At 45.7% G+C, this 22,545-nt stretch overlaps 1 protein-coding gene across 1 annotated transcript in view; it reads left to right on the forward strand.

Annotated features, from left to right (window-relative positions):
• The first annotated feature begins 3,006 nt into the window (after window positions 1–3,006).
• Window positions 3,007–22,545, forward strand: part of TMEM260 (transmembrane protein 260) — a 32,834-nt gene continuing 13,295 nt past the window's right edge. Inside the window, exons 1-4 of the mRNA XM_084207076.1 lie at window positions 3,007–3,161; window positions 8,206–8,237; window positions 9,051–9,199; window positions 21,488–21,665. Of these exons, the coding sequence (XP_084063202.1) occupies window positions 3,020–3,161; window positions 8,206–8,237; window positions 9,051–9,199; window positions 21,488–21,665 (501 nt within the window). The 5' untranslated portion in view covers window positions 3,007–3,019. The remainder of the gene's footprint in view (window positions 3,162–8,205; window positions 8,238–9,050; window positions 9,200–21,487; window positions 21,666–22,545) is intronic.

Below are 22,545 nucleotides of genomic sequence, written 5' to 3' on the forward strand. Positions count from 1 at the left end.
GCAAAAAAAGGAGGTTTGCATGTCCTTCCTGTCTTGGTCAAACCCCTGGGGCATGGCTGATGAAGAAGGGGAAGGCAAATCTCACGAATTAATAGATTTCTGCTTACAGAAGAAACATGTAAATTCCCCTTTTCAACATAAAGTGTGCCTGTAATCCCAGCCTTTGAAATGGTGGTAGTTATTCAGTAAGATAAAGGCTGCTGTGAGCCTGCCCTACCACATTACAGCAAAGTACTTTGTCACTGGCACCCTAAAAGTTCCAGCTTCTGCATGACAAAGATATAAAACAACTTGCAGGACAATTAAAGAACAGTTTGTCCTCACCCTATTATTACCAGCCATTCTTCCACGTTTCGATATTTGCCCGTAAATTGCTACCTCCCCCATCAATATAATTGTAATCAGCCACGGCTCACATTTGTCTTTGGATGCCTTTTCCAAGGGAAACACAAAGAAGGAAAAATACGGCAAAGAAAAAAGCCACGCTCCGGATAAAGAGCCTCGCCACCAGCCTGCTTTCACACACAGGCTGTGCACTTTGCTGCTAAAATTACATTTTAGGAGCCCCAACAGGCACAGGAACAATGACCCCGCTCATTTCCATAGTGCCAATGGCTGGAGGAGGATTGGAACGTGTCTTTTTCCTCTCCCCGATGGTGCTCAGCCAACGAGGGCAGAATCCTGCCAAGGAGTTGGGTCCTTGGAAGCTCTGGGTCACCACGGAGCTGGGAGGTTCCCTTTGGGGTGGGAGGCAGCTGCTGGGCCCAGGTGGTGCTCACACCCTCCAACACCAGTGACATCTGAGTGGGTCAAAACTTCAGCTTTTCTGTACAGCCCAGTTGAGTGCATAGAGCTTGCCTAAATTCATAAAATAACAGGATGGCTGGGGTTGGAAGGAACTTCAAAACCCATCTCATTCCACCCTAAGCCATGGGCAGAGACACCTTCCACTATCCTAAGTTGCTCCAAGACCCATCCAAGCCGGCCTTTGACAATTCCAGGGATCCGGTGGCCGACACAGCTGCTCTGGGCACCCTGTGCCAGGGCCTCCCCACCCTCCCAGGGAACAATTCCTTCCAATATCCCACCTAACCCTGCCCTCTGGCAGTGGGAAGCCATTCCCCCTTGTCCTGTCACTCCAGGCTCTTGTCCAAGTCTCTCCTCATCTCTCTTGGTGCATTTTACGTTTTGGAAGAGTCTCTGAAGTCTCCCTGGAATCTTCTCCAGGCTGAACAACTTTCCCAGGAAACTCATGGGAAAGCCAGGCTGCTGAGCCCACTCTGGGACAGCCCATTCCATGCATGGAGCACTAAGCTCCTCCAAGTACCACAGATGTCAAAAAACCAAACAGGAACGTGTGACATTCTTGAAGAACATCAAGAAAACAGTTTTGGGAAGTGCAAGCTGGAGACCACAGACCTGTCTGTCCACAGAATCATAAAAACAATCATAAAATGGCTCAGCTTGGAAGGGAACTTAAAGATCATCCTGTTCCAGCCTAAGCCATGGGCAGGGACACCTTCCTCTAGACCAGGGTGCTCCAAGCCCCATCCAGCCTGGCCTTGGACACTTCCAGGGATCCAGGGGCCCACTAAGCTCCTCTAAAGAGATGTTAAAAAACCAAACAGGAATGTGTTGCATTCTTGAAGAACATTCAAGGGATCTACACTTCCAGGGATCCAGGGGCAGCCACAGCTTCTCTGGGCACCCTGTCCCAGGGCCTGCCCACCCTCACAGGGCACAATTCCTCCCCAATATCCCATCTAAACCTACTCTCTTCTAGTTTGAAGCCATTCCCTCTTGTCCTGTCTCTCCATGCTCCTGTAAAAAGTCCCTCTCTGGCTGCCTTGGGGCCCCTCCAGGTGCTGGAAGGCCGCACTGGGGTCACCCCAAAGCCTCCCCAGCTCTCCCGGCCCTTCCTCACAGCACAGGGCCTCCATCCCTCACATCACCTTGGTGGCATTCTCCGGACTTGCTGCTGCAGGTCGATGTCCCTGCTGTGCTGGGGACCCCGGAATTCCCTGGATGCCTCCCTTGGTTTCATCTTCCAGGGGTTTTGTGCCGCTGTTTCAGCGGGACCCTGCTCCAGCCTCCGGAACACCACGCACGTTCCCTCCGTCATGTCAGCCCTTAATCCTGCTCTTTTTTTTTCCTTAATAAATGCAAACCTCATTTTCTAACGTCTCCACTTAGATCTAATCCATAAGGCTGTTTATTATCCTCGTTACCCTCTCCTATACCTTTTTCATTTGTATTCAAAAGCCTCTCTTTAATCTGTCTCAATTCTGCAGGTATGGCCTCGCCGCTCTTTCGTACAATCCCATAATGATTTCCACGGATGTGTTTTAGTCCTCTATCGATAGGTCTCGGGATGCTATTTGCCTTCCTTAACTGCTTCCCGCAGCGGGAATCGCCGCTTTTAATAATCCCTGCGCTGACACCTTCAATCTTTTCCTTCACCAGCATCTTGTGCCAGCCCATCCAGGGGTTAAATCTTTATTATTTCTATATAGGCACACTGGGGCTGTGGTGGTGGTGGTGCAGCCTGCAGCCAGCACTGTCCGAGCAGGGCTTTGATATGTCTGAGAGCGGCCAGAAGGAGCTGATCCTTAAAAAACCTCGTCCACAAGGGACGATCCCGGGAGCAAGGCAAAGGCAGGACGCGCACCGGTCCCCTCCTCCCCCCCCCGCATCTCCGCGGTGGTTTCGGCCCGTCCACCCCCGCGCGCGTTGGTCCCGCCCGGCCGCCCCGCCGTACTCACCCTCCGCCACTCCCTCTCTGGCTGTACCAACTCCTCTCCGCGGGGGAGGATGGAAGAGAGCGGGATGCCGCGCTGAATGGCCTCACCGGGTTTGCGGCTCTCTCAGTTCTCTGTCTGAGATCTGTATTAGGAGAAGCTCCGGAAGGCGCCTTGGGGAGAGGGAGACGGCGATCGGGACAGGGGTGCTCCCCCCGCGGGGCGGCGGATGGCACAGCCCGCCCGCCCCGCGCGGCCGAACCCGGAAGGTGGCGGCGCACATGGGCGCGGGGCCCGGGCCCGGGCCCGGCACCGGGATCGGGATCGGGAATGGGGCGGGAGGAGCCGCCGGGGCCCTGGGCGCTGCCGTGGCTGCTCTCTACACGGCCACGCTGCCGCCCGCCCTGCCCGGCGGGGATGCGGGTAACGTACCGGGTGGGGACCCTCGGCCCGTAGCGGCTGGTGCATGGCGGGGGGCGGCGGGGGGACGAGCCCTCAGGGACCGGGGCACCCCTGTCACCCCACGGGAGCTCGTGCATCAGTGTCACCCGTGTCGGGTTGGTCTGTCCGAAGGAGCCGGCGCGTTGGTGTCACTCACCCCTGGAGGGTCGGTGTCACCCCACTGGGTTGTCACCACAGGGAGCTGCTCACTCCAGAGGGACTGCTGCGTCGCTGTCACCCCATCGGCTTGCTGCCGTAGGGATGCTCGTCCTGTAGGGGCTGGTACTTCATTGTCACCCCGTTAGGATGCTCACCCTATAGGGGTTGGTACTTTACTGTCACCCCGTTAGGATGCTCATCCTATAGTGGCTGGTACTTCATTGTCACCCCATAAGGATGCTCACCCTATAGGGGTTGGTACTTCATTGTCACCCCATTAAAATGCTCATCTATAGAGGCTGGTACTTCATTGTCACCCCATAAGGATGCTTATCCTATAGTGGCTGGTACTTCATTGTCACCCCATTAAAATGATCATCCTGTAGGGGCTGGTACTTCACTGTCACCCCATAAGGATGCTCATCCTATAGGGGCTGATACTTCATTGTCACCCCATAAGGATGCTCATCCTATAGGGGCTGGTACTTCATTGTCACCCCATAAGGATGCTCATCTTGTAGGGGCTGGTACTTCACTGTCACCCCAAAAGGATGCTCATCCTATAGAGGCTGGTGTGTTGCTGTCACCCCATAGGGTGACTGGTGCATGGCTCTCACCCCTCTAGGGCTGTTCACCCCAGAGGGACTGGTGCATTGCTGTCACCCTGTTAGGTTGGCTGTCATTCTGTAGGAATGCTCATCCTATAGGGGCTGATATTTCATTGCCACCCTGTATGGCTGCTGTTATCCTACAGGGACTGGGGCATTAGGGCCACTGCAGGGGGTTGCTGTCACCCCATAAGGATGCTCATCCTATAGGAATGGGTGCATTGCTGTCACCCCATAGGGTTGCTGGTCCCATCAGGTCCCTGTAGCCACTGGGGCAGTACAGTCACTTTTGGGGTGCTCACCCCATTGGGTTGATGCATTTAAAGCTCCCCAGAGGGGCACTGGCCCCACAGGTGGGTGCAGCATGGACACCCTGCACTGGGGTGTGCAGTGGCCCAGTGGGGCCAGCACAGCAGGGACCCCTCTGGGGTGGTGCCCTCGGGCCACCCCATAATGGTTTGCCTGCATTTGAGCTTTTCAGAGAAGGATTTAGGCAGGAGACAGCTGGTGGCTTTAGGGGACAGATGTGCCATCCTGCCAGCTGTGCTATCCCGGGCTTGTGCAGCAGGGAAATCTTTGGATCTGCCTCTGTGCAAGTGCAGATTCCTGGCAGTGCCAGACTGTCTGAAGTTTGGTGTTTGGTGCTGCTGATCCCACAGGGGGACAGAGTTCTCCTGATTGGTCCTGCTCTGGTTTTACTGATTTAACCTGTTCTTCCTTTAAAAATACTTTGGTTTTGCCTGTGTGGTTTGGAGATGGAAGGGCTTGGTTTTTCTTGGGAATATGTTGATAATTTTTATTTCATGGAACAAGTGTCCAGGATACTTTCTTTCTGTGTCATCCCAGAACAGTTCAGTGGCTCTGCTTAATGCCGTGCCTCCTGCTCACCAGTGGTTTCAAATCCAAGTTGTGCATGAAACTCCTTCTAAATAAAATGGCATTTTAATGGTTTCATGTATTTTACAGGCTCAGGATGTGTGGAGAGAGAGAGAGAGAGAGAGAGAGAGAAAGAGAGAGAGAGAGAGACTGGCCAGGCTGGCCATGTGCATCCTGATGGCTTTTGGTTCTGCTCCCAAGTTACTGAAAGGGCTGGGTTTGCTCCTTCTGGGTGTATTAATTAGTATGTGATGGTTGATATATTTACAGTTGTTACTTTTTTGTTTTTTATTATAATTTTTGCCTTTTTTTTTTTTTTTTGCCTGTGGAAAGCACCCTGTGCTCTGAGCTGTTCATGCTGCACGAAGCATGAACAGGAACCTGGTTCTTAATTGTGCTTGAGCCTGGATTCTCCCTCTGGGATGCAAATAAGCATGAGCAGCCTTTGCAGAGAGGGATGCAGTTCTCCTGATGATGTCATGGATGGATGCTGGGATTTCATTTTTTTGTTTGATGTGAATTATCCCAGTAGACAGAGCAAGCAGCCAAACAGCACAAGGGTTCGCCCCACTTTCCCCAGGTTATTGTGGAAAGGAAACTCCTTGTGTAAAATTGTGATAGAGGAAATCCCTCAGGACAGTGTCCCCTGACCAGCCCTGTGACCTCACTCCTTATCTCTCCTTATTTCTTTTTTTTTTTTGAATTTTCTTCTAAATTTGCTGCCTGCCTTCCATGTGTTCACTAGGACTGAGCAGACACAGACTCATCCCTGCTGTCCCCTTGTGCCTGTCCCAGCCAGCATCGTGTCCCATCACAGTGTCAGGACTTTTTTGGGCATTATTTCCCTGGTTTCTCATGGCTTGAGCGTGGAGTTCCTCAGCTGAAATGTCTGTGCATGGCCCTGCTCAAGGTGTTTGATTTGCATGTGCCTGAAACTTGTGCCACCAAAAGCACTGAGGCTACTTGTGTGAGTGAAGAGCTGCTTAAGGATTTGCTGGATCTGCTTCCAGGCAGGGAGCCTAGTATTTTATTTTAATTTAATTTAATTTAATTTAATTTAATTTAATTTTTTTTTTTTTTTTTATTAGCTATCTGTATTTTTAATTGTTCCCAAAGTTTACAGTAATACAAAAATGTCCAAGGCAGTTGGTATTTCTCCTGGCAGCTTGCTTGTGTTACTTAGTGTTAGAATAAAGAAATGAATGAGGGAATAATAGGGGGAGATGGAATTATAATTCAGAAAAATCCACAGATGTTAAAACAGCTTAAAAAGGATCAGATAAAGTAAAAAAAAGAGAAACCAACCAAATGTTCCCTGTGATGTTTCAAACATCAGCTCCCAAACTTGCTGGGTATAAATCAGAGTTCAGGCAGCATTAAACATTTCAGTTTGATCCAGTGCTTGCAGATGCCACAGGTCATTCTGTCTCACAGGACACTGAAACCAAGATTGGGGGTGCTGTAGTTCTTCCTCTATGTGTTTTGTTATTTAATGTCAGTGCTCCTCACTCCTCCAGCCCGTGGAGGCTGTAAGGGATGCTCAGGTCTGTGGGTGGGAGGTGGAGAATTAACCTTATCCAAAGCAGTGGCTGTTATCTACTTATTTTGATTTTCCCACTGGAATTCAACAAGTCTGCAGCCTGTGAGCTTATCTTTTGCAGGTCTTTTTGGTTTTTTTTTTTCCTTAATTCTTACCAGGCAAAGTTGTGCTGTTGTCTTTCAAAGCTTGGTGGTGGCTTCCACCAGTGGTTTATTTATATTATTTTTGCAGCTTCCTGGTTGATTTGTGGCTGTGTTTCTTTGGGGTTATTCTTGCCTTTGAAATAAATGTCACAGCAATGTGAATGAAGTTAAATTTTTGCTTTTTTAGATGCACATATTGCTGCATCCCAGGAGGATTTTAGTGGAGCAGCATCCCTGGGATGTGGTGGGTGATGGGCATCAGCAGCTGCTGCACACTGGGGAACCCCCCCAGTGCCAAATTTAGGGTTTCTTTTATTGTCACCATCCTTTGCTGTGTGGAGGAGGATTTATCCCTTCCCAGCTTCACCATGCCTTGGAAATGTTGGAGCTGCTGGACTCTGAAGGGCTCAGAGTTGGGATGGATGGTTTTCCCACTGCATCCACTTTTTGGGAGGTGTTTTGCAGTGTAGGGTGAAATTTTCCTAAAATGGGAATAGCCAGTGTTTGCAAGTGCAGGAAACTCCATGTCTGAGAGGTTTTGGTGCAGAAGTGGCAGGTTTGGCCCCAGTCATTGCGAGCCAACAGCTTAATTCTGCAAAAGTTGCCACCAGCAGTAATGGGTTGACTTGAATCTTCATTTTAAAATGCAGCATTTACTGCATTTTGCTTTATCCTGGTGTCAGGATTTAAAGGTGCCATTTGTACAATCCCCCCTGCCTCCCTTGGCGCGGTGTGGTGAGGATGTGACTGTACAGAAATTTAAAATATTGTTAATTTAGCATTTAAAGCCACCAGTGCCCTTCATTTGTGTCTTTCCCATCTAACAATGCTGTCATGACCTTGGTGCTTGCAAAATTATTAGGACCAGTAAAATTGGATTATGAAATTTGAGGGAAAGAAGGAAAGCCAGCTGTAAATTTTTAATTTTGTTTCTCCCTGGATGCGTTGTGCTCATTGAATATATTCAATGTATGTTGCTCAGGAGAGTCTGCTGCAAAATGCTCCAGTGTCAAGTGCTCTAAAAATGCCAACTATTCTGCTAACGTGTGTCTTTTTGTGGCAGCTATTTGTCCTGGCATAAAATACAAACAAAATGCAAAATCTCAGTGTTGTTTCTATTGGGAGCTGGGTGCAGCATCCACTGACAGGTAAAAGAATTACTTGTGAAGCAGAATTGCTTTAGAATCAAGGGAGAGCAACCTTCCCAGATAAATGGATGCAGATTTGCACAATCAGTGATTATGGTTTTCCTCTTTAAAAACTGTAAAGCTCTGGTTTTGTGTTGGTTTCTATAATTTTTTTTATGACAAACAACTGGGTTGTTGAACAGACAATGCAGCTTAAGCGTTGCAAAATGTAGTGCTTGAAAGTTATTGAGTCAGATGGTTTTAAATTAAAAATACACACGCACAAATGTCTGCATTTTTAATGTCTCAGGCCATTCTTTGCCCGAGCCTACCTATATTTTCATTTATCTGTTCATAAAAGTCTCACGAAAAACATACAAAAGATATTTTGTGCAATGACATCAGAGGGAGAAAATATTCTTAGAAAATTTCATGCTGTTAAATCTCCACAGATTTACAGTTTTATCCAGTCAAATTAATGCAAAACCCCAATGCAAGCATTTGGATTTTGAAAACTTTGGAGGAGTGTCATTTCCTAATAGTAATTATTGGTTTTACATTATTTTTTCACAGGGGAGCTGATCACAGCCGCATATGAGCTTGGAGTAAGTATTAGTTTTATTGTTTAATCAATGCTCTCATTAACAGTTTTAGGAATTAAGGAAGTTTAATTAAGCATGGAGTAAAGTAGATTAATTTATTTTCAAACCACAGTTTTTACTAACTTATAAGTACAGCACGCGACAATTTACTTCAAGTTTTAAATCCAATTAAACTAAATTATAAAGCAAAGGCTTTACTGTATATACAGTAGCTGGCTTATTATCAACCCAAATTTTGTATAAGCTGGGGAGAATAAAATAAATCGGGTTAACAATTTTAATAAGTTTTATTATTTAATAAACTTTATTATGGTGCATGATCCCTTTAGGCAAGACCTTAGGACTGTCAGCGCGGTGGTAATCCGATAGCAGTGTGGTCTTTCAACTTGCTAACCAATAAAATAGTTGAGAAGCTGCTTTTTTTAAAAAAAAAAATAACGGGGGGGGGAGAAAAAAAAAAACAACAGCCTTTTGAATGACCCTAATATAGTGTGAACCCAAACAAGGAGCCCTTTAAGGCACGCTAATGAAACGTGGCACCTCCTTTTCCTCGCCGCCTCATTATTATGGGCGAGGCGTGGAGCCAGATCCACTGAGGAAAAAATCTTGGTGGGGTTGGGATGGGTATCAGGGTTTGGGATGGGCACGGGGATTTGGGATGGGTATGTGGATTGGGATGAGTATGGGAATTTGGGATGGGTACTGAGGGTTGGGATGGGCACTGAGGGTGGCTCAGGGAGCAGAGCTGCTCGGGGCTGCACCACTCCCATTCCCAGTCTCTTCTCCCTTTCCAACCCCGTGTCCCTCTGTCCGTAGGTCGCCCACCCTCCCGGCTACCCCCTGTTCACGCTGCTGGCCAAAGTGGCCACGGGGCTGCCCGGCGGCTCCCCCGCCTTCCGAGTCAATCTCCTCTGCGGCTTGCTGGGAGCAGCTGCTGCCTCTTTGCTTTTTTGCACAGTTTTCAGGTAAAGTGCTCGGGGATGCTTTTTCCTTGGCTTGGTGGTGCTTCCCTGGCAGCTCGGGACATTCCCGAAGGCTCCCTCTACTCCCTGCTGGCCTTCGGACCGGTATTTCCCCCCCCCCCTTCCCTAATTAGTTCCTCTGATTAACCTAACAGCAACTTAATCTGAATTTGACCTTCTTTCCCGCACAAAAGCCTCCCCCTCTTTTTATTCCCCCCTCCCCCTTTTCTTTTCTGTTAAATAATAATAATAGCAATAATAAAAAGTGCACCCTTTCCCTCGCCCAGCCGTGACAGGTTGTTCAGGCTCATTATCACAAATCACCGCTCGGTTTAACTAACCAGAACTAATGAAGTTTGTCGTTCTCGAAAGATGCAGATGGTCTGTTTAAATTAACAGGATGAGCTTCACCTATCGGGAAACCGTGAACTTGGTTTAATTGCAGCTCCCGGCGGAGGTGGATGGGCAGTTGCCTGCCCGTGGTACCCAAGGAGCAGGGAGAGCATCCCTGCCTTTCCCTGGAGCAGCTCCCGGCTGCGGGGGGATGTCCGGAGCCTCCTCTCCGCACCTCTAACCTTGGGAGGACAGGGAACAATCGGGATGCTCACGTGGTTGTGGGGTTTTTGTTAACCCTGCTCGTCTTTGATGTGCAAGTTCTGGCTGCTCTTAACCTCAGCCTGACCCATATTTGAGAGGATTATGGCAACCCGTATAAACAATTTCTGATGTTCTTTTGCAGGGAAAATAGGGCACGTTTTGAGGCTGCGAATGTATCGGGGCGCTCCGGGATGAGACGGGGCACTTCCCAACCAGGATTATTTTGACAAAAGCCCTTTTCCCCCACCCATTTCCAGAGCCACCCCTCAGGGAAACCTTCCCAGCAACCTAGAAATAAAAGCAGGAATAAATGGGGAGGTGGTGGGGGGCAGATTCTGAGATTAAGCAAGCCCTGAGCTCGCTTAAACTTTGTTCCACAGGGTCCATCTTTCTCTGCTGCAGAGGAGTTGCTTTCTAGCACAGCACCTCGCACGTAGCATCAGCTCCAAAGCACACCTACTGGAATTGCTTGAGTAGTTCCTAAATATTTCTGTAGGCATTTAAAGTGATTGCTTTCACTGGTGGGTAATACATGTAATTAAGTTGGCGTTATTAAATTAATATCCTGTATTTCACAGCCTATTTGGGAGGCTGGAAGTGGCGCTGCCCTCCCGTGCACAGCGCTCGGTGCAGCATCAGAGCACAACTCCATTCTGTTAAAAACTCCTGCAAGGAGTTGCTGAAGGTTTTCTATATTTGGTTCTGATTTCTTTTTTAATGATGGTTATTCCTATTATTGCAGTTATTTGGGATATCTTCCCCAGTTTTTAGTTTGTGTGTGACAGTTCCTTGGGTGCCCGCTTTGTGCTTTGGAAATGGTGCAATCGTTCCTTTAGAGAAATAAGGATGCAGGAGAGAAATGACAGGCTAAATTTGAGAATTATTTTGGGAATTACTTGAGCACTTCTGAAGGTTTAGGTGTTTTGTTGGTGTTTAATTGGATTTGGAAGACGGCACTTCTGTCAAATTTAGAATTTGCATGAAGGAACGGAAAACGTGCAAGCGAGAGATGATAAAAATTATTAAGACTTACAGAAATTATTTCACAGATACTGACAGGATCAATTATTCAGCCTAACAGTGATTGCTTCTTTTTTTTTTAAATAATTGTAAGGTCACTTTTATTTCCAAATTACAATGTTTCATTTTTCATTTCAAGCGCCTTAAAATTGATTTATTTTTTGGAACACTGATTTGGCCAAAAAAAAAAAAAAAAGGAAAAATTATTGCTTTTAAAAAAATTTATTTTAAAAGAAAAATATTAGAAAGTGTTCACTGGCACTGTCTGCTTGAAGCTGTAGCTGTCTGAGGGTGATGTGGTGTGTTTTAAACCGGGCTTGTCCGTCCCCACAAAAGGGACTGAACGGGTCTATCAAATCCCCCCTTATTTTTGTGTTTAAATAAAATTATCTGGTGGGGTGACCCCTACGAGCTACCAGTGGCAAAATCAGCACCTGCTCCCCTTGCTGTGTAAAAACGTGGATGTTAATATGAAAATATGTAGATGTTAGGAGTACAAATAATTGATGAAGTACACATCCTTCGGGAGCAGCACGGTTCAAGTGGCAAATCTGCCTGCTCAAACAATAGCCACCCTCCAGCGGGGAGGAAGCCATCTCTATGGAAATGGGGCTGACGCTGCCCTATTGATCCAGTGAAGAAGACATTATACAATGTCAGTTGGGTTGTTACGATTTCATTTGTCGTCTGACCTGAACTTAACCTCTAAAACCTTTCTTTTCTCCCCGCCAGCCGGGCAGCGTTGCTGTTTACCCTCACACCCCGTGCCTCCCTCCCTCCCTCCCTCCCAACATCCCCATACAGTAAATCTCTCCCTTTTTAATTTTTTTTTTTATTAATTAATTTCGCCATTGATTCTTTTTGTTTGAGTCATTTCCCGGAGTTTATTCCTCAGCAAGTCGGGATGATTTTATTGCTTAAGGAGCAGAGTCATAGTTCCTTCCCTCTGTGGTGTTTGGGATGTTGTGGCACGTGTGGGATTAGGGTGGAATTTATTCCTTGAGCAGATTTCTCCTTTGCCAGGTGATGGCTGGCGGGATGCTCCGTGCTGGGGTCGAGAGGAAGCGGCCGCCGCATCACGTCTGTTTGTTAATTTTAATGCATTATAATAAATGATATTACTCACTTAATTACATTATTTTTTTAAGCCTGGATTGTTGTTCTCAAAGCAAAATTATGTCGCAGCACATTGATGCAGAAAGGCTTTTTGTCATCGCTGAACGAGCCGTTTCTCCTTTGAGTTACTTCACAAGTATGGATTTTTTCCCCCCCTCTGCACAGTCTTAATAAATTGCTTGTAATTGTTGTAAAATGCCATTTACAAAGAGTTTTCTCAGACTGCTTGTAACTAAGGCAAATAATTCATCTTTGCTTTGAAGGAGGGGGGAGATGCTTTATGTTTTTAGGACTCAGCGAGTGCGGCTGTAGGATTGTTTCTTTAAACAACTATTTATTTGTTTTACTGTGGGAGGCAAAGCATAGCAAGTTTACAAAGTAAACCAATTATCTTCTTATAATATGATTGCCAAAGTGTCATTTTCTGCACAGGGGATGCATTCTTTGCGTTCTCTGCTGCAAAGAGAAATAGGAAGCTTTCCCCTGCTCTAAGTGCATTTTTTTTTCAGTCTTTACCTTTCATAGTTTGGCTGTTTTGGGGTTTCTGAATACACAAAGCTGTTTTATTGCAGAGGCAGTAGCAGAGTAGATGGTGTCATTGCCCAAATATTTGTAGGAAGTTTTTGCCAGCTTCATTTCAGCTGAGTTGGACACAGGGTGTTGAAAAGAGGGAAGATGTTACATTAAATTAAGCAATTCACATCTCTTTGGTATGCTGTTCTGGGTATCATATTAACTTTGGTATTAATACATTATACAAACATATATTTTTATATATATATGTGTGTGTTCCCTACTAAACTTTCCAGGCAAGGAACTGTGAGTGTATATAAAATCCAGAGCCTGCTCTTCTCCCACCACCAGCAAAAAGGAGAATTAGGCATATTGGATAATGAAATCATCAAAATGATTCCATCATTTTGAAACCATAGGGATGTTTTGGAAGTGCCACTTGACCCTCTTGATGGCACTGAGTTTTCTGGCTCCCAGAGTGTGTGTCCTGGAGCTCTTATGGGAAGGTCCCTAAGGAGGACCAGGAGTATCAGTGACCTTCATGGCCATCTCAGTGGGACCCTGTGGCTGATGCTCCCTTAAAACTGCCCAGTGCTGGGAAAAGTTGTGTTCTGCCCCTGGTGAGTGAGGAAATGCACCATGTCCCTGGGTACATGGGTTTGCCAGAACAGGATTCATCCCTGAGAACAGTTTGGCCCCTTTTTTTGTGGACATGATTTGGGGAGGATGGAGGGATGAGAGAGGAGTCAGTGCCTGCTCAACCAGAGTGGGAAATTAAAAAATTGGGCTTTGGGGAAGGAGGAATCTCCTAAGAGGGCGTGTTTGGATTTTTCCAGATTACAGATTATCGTAGATTATCTCTGTTGTAGCTCAGCAGGAACGTCTTGGGCATTTGGGAAGCAGCAGTGCTTAGTGAGGAGTAGTTACAAAGTTTTAGGAGGGAGAGAAGAAAGGAATGCACTCAGGTACTAACTTGCTTTCAGAAAATCTGCTGTGACCTCTGGCTAATTGATCACATATCTATTTTTTTTTTCCCACTTGTCCCCAGAATAAACCGGCGCTGAGTTCAGTCTGTTTGAAGACGCTGCCAAATCTGTTCATTTGCATTTGGCTCTAAAGTAGGCACACGAGGCTGCAGTAACTCTGCTTCATTTTGAAAAGGGTGGGGGGGTGTGAAGAAAAAGCAGGGCAAAAAAACTCTTTTTTTTTTTTTTTAAAAAGACTGAAGAGTCTTTTCTGACAGCTAGTCAGAGTTAGAATTAGTTCAAGGAAATGTTAATAATGCACTGCCTGGCTTAATCCCTTTGATATCACCAGGTATCCTCCTGTTCATGGGTTAATTGCTTTAAAAGCGGAGGCAATATTCTGAGCGGTGGGCCGCTTCACCTTTTCACAGCTGTTACCATTGAGTGACAACTAAATCCCATGTGTAAGATGAGGAAGAGCTCAATCTCCAATTGGGAGAAAATTTATGTAAACCGCAATCCCTTCAGAATGTGCGGAAGTCACAGACTTTCTTGATTTACTCTGCTTTTCCCAGAAAGCTCCATTGTTCCCTTCCCTAAGTCCCATCAACCCTTTGTAGCAGAATATCACAGCGGCGGCAGATAGCTTGAAATATATAAATGCTATCATAGCTCTGATTAATAGCGGCGCTTATGAGTCAAGTCTGATAACGGAGCAGCTCTCCACTCAATTTCAGATACCGCTAATGGAATCTGTCTCCTGCAATTGTAATGTGAGAAGGGCTAATTTGCCATGGAGCTTGGAGCTGTCACCAGCCGGGGATTGGGGGGTCAGATGGGAGCTGCCAGGTTTTTGCCCTGCAGCTTGTATCTCTCGCTTTGAATAGAGCAGCCCCCTGCCTGCCAGGGAGCTGATAGGCCGCCGGGGGGTTTATGCCACTCGTACAATAGCGAAGGGCTGCATGGGCTGACTTGGTAATTGTGAAGCCAGCTCATTTTTATTTTATTTTATATTTTATTCTATTTTTTCCCCCCTCAACTCCTTCCTTTCTGCCCCCCCCCGCTCCTTTTTTTTTTCTTTCTTTCTTTTTTTTTTTTTCTGCGGCTGCATAATTTCTAATAAGGGGTTTTAACAAATGTCAGATTAGGAAAAGTTTCTGCAATTACCCAAAAAAAAAAAAAAAAAGCCAACTTATAAAACATTTAAATAGCTCAAGTCGGCTCCTACTGTGGGTTGGGGTTTTTTGGCTGCTAGAAGCAGGCGCTGGTTATTACAGGAGCCTGGGATAAAGGTGTATCTATTTTCCAAGGATTGTGAATCAAATAATGGGTTGAACTAATACACCCTTTGCACTTGCAAAGACACCAGGAGAGAATTTCTCATTTGTAATGGCTGGAAGCACAGTTTGTACAACTCAAGTGTGAGTATGGGGTGATATTTTTTAAAGCAGCGCAGCCCTGTGTGCATTTTATAGATCTGTCATGAGCTGTTCCACTCGTTGAGCTGCTCTGGAATAGCTTGGCATGGAGGTGTTGAATTTAAATACCAAACTTCCTTGGCAAGGGGCTGCTCCAGTGGTGATGGACATCCTGGAGCATGCAAGGGGTGAGGTTGGGATGTCTCATTCCTCGCTCCCCTGACGAGTTGTCACAGGGGGCTCTTCCCATCCCTTGTGTCCAGACCCAATGTGGACCCACAGAGGTCTTTGCTGCCATCCCAGAGCAGTTTGATCCTCCCAGCAAGAGGATCCAAGGTCACCTTGGCCCCAGGGCACAAGGGATGGGGTGCAAGATGCCTCTTGCACGGGCTGGTGACCTTCCCAGGTCCACATTTCCAAAGGGATGGACAGAGACCATATCCTTCAGAGGTGATGTCCCAGCTGGACACCTCCAGTCCAGGAGGACATGTGTGAGAGGATACAAGGACCAGCTCCCCTTTGCCAAAATCCTCACTGGCTCAGCACTCCTTAACCACCCTGGACCATCCCCTGTCCAAACTGTGGTGTTTAAACAAAATAACTGCAAGAAAGAAGAGTCAGGAAGGGGTGGCAGTCCCTGGCTGGGTGTGAGGCATTCCGTGCATGTGGTGGGAAGTGAGGGTGCTGCCTGCTCACCCCCATCCCAGAAATCATGGATCTGTGGGAATGCTGGAGCTGTGGGATGCTGAAGTCCTGTTTCACACCAAGGACAGCAGCTGGTTGTGACCAGACTGGTTTGGTTTTATTTTATGGTGGCTCTGCTTCTTTGCTCGGTCTCTTTTCCCTTTGCTCCTTGTGACCATAGGACTCAACCAGGAGAGATGAGCCAAGCCCTGCTCTCCTTCCTCCTCCTCCTGCTGCGGGCAGGGCTTAAGTGGCTATTGAGCTCCAGGTCCTTGAGGAAGAATAAAATCTGGTTTGCTATTCCCTGTAGTACCTGAGCTGGCTCTTCAGCGCTGAGAGCAAGAGAAACTGCCTTTTGTCATGGAGTGTTTGTGGCTAAGAGGCAGGCAAACCCAGAGGGATTGGGGTTTTGGGGGATAATTATTGTTACTTAAGCCCTAAACTCCTGTTTGGATTTTAATTTTTAAATAATTCTTCTATTTCAGCGGCGATGCTCATGCACGCTTAAAATTTATCAGTGGGAAGCTTGGGTGTTGAGTCTTCTGTGTCCCTTTCTGTTTAGCCTCATCAAAAAAATAGGTTTTTTTAAAATTGATTGATTAACAAGCAAAACCTTTTAAATTCGAAATGTTAACTCTTTAATGCACTGCCTTGAAATACAAATACATTGAAGGAATGTATCTTTGCTGCTGCGAAGAGACGGGTTGGTGGTGATGTACCTGAAGTCTGTGGAAGGGAACAGGGAACTACTGACATCAGGATCATCATCTGCAGGTGCAGGGACAGACAGAAATTTAAAAAAAAAATCCATTATTTAGTTAATTAGTGGAGATTTTAAAAGTCAAGAGAGTTTTTCTTATTCTAGTGCCTAAAAAAAAAATAAATGAAAGATGTAAGGCTAAGATCTTCTGCCTGTAAAGTTTTGGAGGAAAAAGAAGGCAGAAATAATCAGCTTATTTCACTAGGTACAGATAGGTGTTGCCAGTGTTAAATACATCAGCTTCAAATATAAACCATTCCAATTATCTTACTTTTCTTAATGAATCCAGTGCACTGAAGATTGCATTTAACGAAAACATTTTAATTAAATTCCAGTTCCCATCCATGTGTAGCTTTATGCTGATCATTTAATACATTTTGGGGAATTATTAAATATAGAATGTCTACCATTGTTTTATAAATAAAAAGTAAAAATGCTGGTGGAGTTTTTTTGTTAAAGGCATATGACTTGTAACCTTGGCTAAAGGAAAATGTTACCAAACTTATAAGGAAAGGCTAAATTTTAAAATTGCAGTCTTGCATGTTTTAGTGATTGCCAACAAATGAGAAGCTAAAAACTTGAAAAAAATGCCCAGGTTAATATATTTAATTTCAGTTTTCCCAAATGTTCCTGTAAACCCTTAATAAAAACTTGTAGCTAAAATAGTCCTGATTAAGGCAAATTCCTACTGGCTGCATCCTTGGAGCTGAGGCCCAGCAGCACATTCTTTCACTTGCATGCTTCAAAAGGAAAACAAAATAATAATTTATTTTTTAGTCTTTTCCTTTTATGTTTAGGGATGCCTTGGGAAAATATTTCTCAGGAAGGAGTGTGTGACCTCTCCTTTGCTGACTCTTTCTGTCCTTTCTGAGTACATTTTTGGATGATGGTCATGAAGACTTTCCCAATTTTACCAGGGCTTCAATTCTTTTCTTCTTTAATGAGCTGTCCCTGATGCTGTTCTTTCTCATACTGGGCCCAAAGAGTGGGGAAACAAGCTGAATTTGGGGGAGCAGCCATCTACCCTCCCTGCTCCTCAAAATTTTGGGATAAAGCTCTCCTAAGATGTTGCTTTTCCATGAGGCCAGTCAGGGATTCAGCTGCTGGGTGTCTTTGCCATGTTTTCCAGTACCTCAACTCTATTTGAAAAATAAAACCAGTGTTTAAAGTGTTTAAAGACAGAAGCATGAGTAGAAGTTGAGTGAGGATAATTCTCTGCTACTCTCTGCTCTGCAGTCCTGATGTGCTGTCAAAAAGAAAGACAGTGTTAAGCAACTAGAAGGTATTTCCAGGAAAAAACCCAAATGTTTTTTGTTTCTCCCAACCTTGCCACACTTGGGAAGCCTCCAGCCAGTGCAGATGGCAGAGTGTGGGGCTCCAGGCAGGGTGGCAGAGCCCAAAGGCTCTGTGGTTCCTTCTTGTCCAGCAGGGCTTCACTGCAGGAAATATTTGCATTGTCAGTGGCAGGCCTGGTGTTGATTTTGGTGAGATGAGTGACCACATGCCATGGAAAACTTCTTAACTTCCACACCAGAAGTGGCCTCTTGATTTTGTTCCCTCTGTCTCCACATTGATCACTGGGTTGCTGAGCTCTTGCTGGACTTATAAGAGGTCTCCTTTAGCTCTTGAATTAACCTTCTTCCACTAAATACTCTGTTTTAACCACAAGAATTCTCTCTGTGCCTGTAATTAAGGCAGCCATTATCTTCTGCCCCCCTAATACATCTCCAGTTGTAGGTTGCACTGTGCTTCTTTGCAATTTTTTCATGCTTTTTAGAGAATCACAGAATCCCAGGATGGTTTGGGTTGGAAAGGATCTTAAAGCTCATCCCTTTCCAACCTTTCACTAGACCAGGCTGCTCCAATCCCCACCCAACCTGGTATGGAACATTTCCAGGGATGGGGAAGAAAATTTGGCTTTAAGCTTTTTGACCTCAATTTCAAAGCTCTGTCCCATCCCTTTGCTTTTTCAGTTTTTCCCATCTCTGTTTTGCTCTCGTTTTTGTGCCTTTTCTGGAGAGTTCTTTCATCTCACTCTGCCTTGCACCACTGAACACCCACCAGTGTCTTTTCCACCTTGAGGTTGGGCTTTGGTCCAAAGTGGTGTAGGTGGCTGAGCTGTCCATCCCTGAGGTTTTTTGTTACCTCCTTGGACAGTGTGTCATTTGAGGTCATCTTGGTTCTGAGGCAGGAGAAGTGTGGCACATTGTCACTCTGTGCTGGAGAATTCCAAGAGGCTGCAGAGGCAGAGGAGCATGGAGACCCTCATGTTGATCAAAATGAGCTGTATAAACATGTTACCCCAGCTGCAGGGCAGGATTGATTTAATTTATCCCAAAATCATGCTGACAATCACCTGGGATTCATTTCTACTTGTCCTGCTGGTGCTGCTTTGCAGTGTGGATTGTTGCATTTCTTCTGCCAGGTGCTCTTCATCCTCCTCTGGAGATACTTGCTCTGACTGCTTCTACTTCTGAGAGATTTCCTCTGAATCAACAAAAATCACAAACCCATCACTTCCATTGCTGGTAACAGAACCTGCAGAAAAACTCTTGGTCTCCAGCTTGCACTTCCCAAAGGTATTTTCTTCATGTTCTTCAAGAATGCAACATGTTCCTGTTTGGTTTTTTAACATCTCTTTAGAGGAGCTTAGTGGGCCCCTGGATCCCTGGCAGTGTCCAAGGCCAGGCTGGATGGGGCTTGGAGCACCCTGGTCTAGAGGAAGATGTCCCTGCCCATGGCTTAGGCTGGAACAGGATGATCTTTAAGTTCCCTTCCAAGCTGAGCCATTTTATGATTGTTTTTATGATTCTGTGGACAGACAGGTCTGTGGTCTCCAGCTTGCACTTCCCAAAACTGTTTTCTTGATGTTCTTCAAGAATGCCACACTTTCCCATTTGGTTTTTTGACATCTGTGGTACTTGGAGGAGCTTAGTGCTCCATGCATGGAATGGGCTGTCCCAGAGTGGGCTCAGCAGCCTGGCTTTCCCATGAGTTTCCTGGGAAAGTTGTTCAGCCTGGAGAAGATTCCAGGGAGACTTCAAAGACTCTTCCAAAACATAAAAGTGCACCAAGAGAGATGAGGAGAGACTTGGACAAAGGAGTGACAGGACAAGGGGGAAGGGCTTCCCACTGCCAGAGGGCAGGGTTAGGTGGGATACTGGAAGGAATTCTTCCCTGTGAGGGTGGTGAGGCCCTGGCATGGGGTGCCCAGAGATGCTGTGGCTGTCCCTGGATCCCTGGAAGTGTCCAAGGGCAAGTTGGACACTAATCCAACCTGCCCATGGCTTAGGTTAGAACAGGATGATCTTTAAGTTTCCTTCCCACCTAAGCCATTCTGTGGTTGTTTTTGTGATTCTGTGGACAGACAGCTCTCTGGGCTGTGCTTAGTTTTTGCTCCTGACCCTGCTCTGCTTGGTGAGCAGAGGTGTGCTCTGTCCCACATAGCTGGGATAACTCTTTAAGCTTTGGGTTGAATGGCTTTTGCTTAAGCCTTGCTTCATAAAACTTGACTCGCAGGTTTGAGACTTTTTGTCAAAAGGATGGGATTTCTTTCATCTCATTTAAACCCTCATGATATGTTTGAGTCTTTCCTGAGAAAGACAAGGAGAATTGGTAAATAATTGGGACATTTGCCTAAAATGCTGCTTTTCTGAAGATTTTTGGAAAAGTTGTTTCACCTTTTTTTTACCTTATTTCCCTGCAAGAATTTCAAAGGGATTTATGGAGTTGTTTCTTTATAACTAAAAGTTTGAACTGTTTAAATGGTTTAGTCAAGACAGGAATGTCATGAAGTGGATTTGTGTATTGGGGATCTGTTGGCTTTTCATTATACATGTTCCTGCTGCCCTTTCCAGGTACTTCAGTTTTTTTTCCCAATTCCGTTGATTTTTTGAGACTTTTTCCCACAGTCTTGATGTGGAACTCGCTGGCACCTTGAGCTTGGCCTGGAACACCTCAGAATTGTTTCCTTTTTTCCCAGTGTTAACTCCATACTTCTCACCCTTTGGCTACATCCTGCAGGTGCAGATCTCAAAATATTGCACAAAGGAGATAAAAATCATTAGTCCTATTTTCCAGATACCTTCAGGTACTCTGGCAAACCAAGGAGAGGAGCCCTTGTAGAGAGGGTTCTGTCAGGAGCTTCTTCATGTGGAAATCACATGTATAGCTTGATGAAGAGGTTGGGTAGATTATAATTATTTTGGCTTAAGCCTGCTAGAATTGTTAGGATTAAATGGAACTGTGTGTGTCTGGGGTGGAATTAGAAAAATACCCAATTTTTGGTGGAGACTAGCTAAGTCTTACAGCAGAACGGTGAATTTCTGGAGGTAGCTTTGACCACAGCCACAGCTATTTGTATTTTTGGATAAAGCTTGGTTGAGCATGTTGTGATGCCCTACACTGTGTCTTTTCAGGGTGAATAAAGGAGAGAGCTTCCAGACAGGCAGAGCCAGAGCTGCTCCCAGTGAAGCTGGGTGGGAAGAGCCACTCTGGTGGAATGGGTTTCCTGAATTCCACCATGGGCTGCCTGTGCTGGCTGCAGCATCCAGCTGAGCTGGGCGGGCAGCTCCGTGGGGAATGTGCCATAATCCCATCTGGGAGTCCCAGAGATGGCCAGCTTTGGGCTCACAGCCATCCCAACTGTGGCTGCTTCACCCTCTCCCTCCCTCTTGCTGGAGCTGGCACCCATTTCCCACACTCCTGACCTCTCTCTCCCTCCTGGGACTGTGGATGCTGCAATCCCCAGGACACCAAAACCCTCCCAGGAAAGCCCTGCCAATGCTGTCCATCCTGAATAGCTCTAATCCACTTTTAATTCAGCTCCTGGATGAATTGAAGGCTGCACCCTTGCTGGCATCTCCTCCAGAGTATCCCATTAAAGCCATGACTCCCTGGCTCCCTGCACCCTCTGGGCCTTCCCTCGTCAGGATTTCTGAAGCAAATTCAATCCTGGAAGTTTTCATGGCGAGAAGAAGCAGATTCTTTGGTGTTGGGTGGCTGGCAAACAGGCTCTGCTCTTCCCAATGGCAATCCTTAACTGAGTAATTATTAGGGAGATCTTAACCATATAATGTTTTGGCAGGGTGCTGGGTGGCACTCGTTGCTGCTGCTGCAGTACGTTTTTTTTTAAAAAAAAAAATTTAAAAAAGAAGGACAATAAAGTAGGCTCTTTTTTTTGTTGGAAAAGAAGATTTTATGTTATCTGTGTTTGCAGGCTTTCTGGCTCATATGCTGGAGGAATCCTTGCTGCGGGGGTGTTTTCATTTTCTCGTCTAACATGGCAGTGGTCCATCACGGCGGAGGTTTTCAGCTTAAACAATCTGTTTGTGGGGCTGCTGATGGCTCTCACTGCTCATTTTGAGGAGGCATCCACTGCAAAAGAGAGATCAAAGGTAAAACATCTCAAGCAAAGTGAATGGTTCTTTATTTTTTTCATAATTGGTTAGCACCTGTTTGTTTAATTTCCCGTTCGTTTACTGCTGATTTAGTTTTATTTAAGTAAAAAGGCCAAGTTTTGGGTCGTGCCTCAGCACCTGTGCTGGGTGGGGTCCATCCCTGACCAACCTGGGTGTTCAAAAGTAACAAACATTGAAAAAAACCTGCCCACTTTGCTTAAGGATTGAGTTGGGACCTGTTGGATGGGTTTGGGATTGATTTATTTAATACTCGCAGGATGGAAGCAGGAAAACCAAAATCGTTTCAGTCTGAACATTTTAGTTCATCCTGCATCAAAGACACAAACTAGGTTGTGAGTGTTCAAGGTTTTGTTTTAAGAATTGGTAATTTTCTTGGGGGTAAGTGGATATATTGTACAGAAACCTTCAAATAATCAGAAACCAGGTTCCAACTCAAAAACGGGAACGAGCAAATTTTCAATCAGTTTTTCTTTTGAAATTAAATGTGCCCCTAAAATAATGGCATTGTTAAACACAGAGACTTTAAATTTCATGCTGTATTTTCTACTTTATAAACAGACTAGTCAGCCAAATGATATTTTTGCTCAGCAGTCTTGTTCTTTCTACTTTTGTTTGCCCGAACATCTGATCTCTTTTCCTCCGACAGACTTGCCTGCTGTGACTCCTGTAAATTGTGTGAATAAAGGGATTTTTGTCAGGCTAGGCTAGAATTTCAGGAGTCTGCAGTGGTAGTTTACTCAGCTTCGTGAGTTCTCAAATAACATGTTTTATCAATGGCTACAGAGACCTTGTTTTACTACTGGATTTTTAAAAAATTATTATTATTATTATTTTCTAATGAGCAGCGTCCCAAGAT

The sequence above is a fragment of the Fringilla coelebs genome (assembly GCF_963513975.1).
Source record: "Fringilla coelebs genome assembly, chromosome: 6".
NCBI lineage: Eukaryota > Metazoa > Chordata > Aves > Passeriformes > Fringillidae > Fringilla > Fringilla coelebs.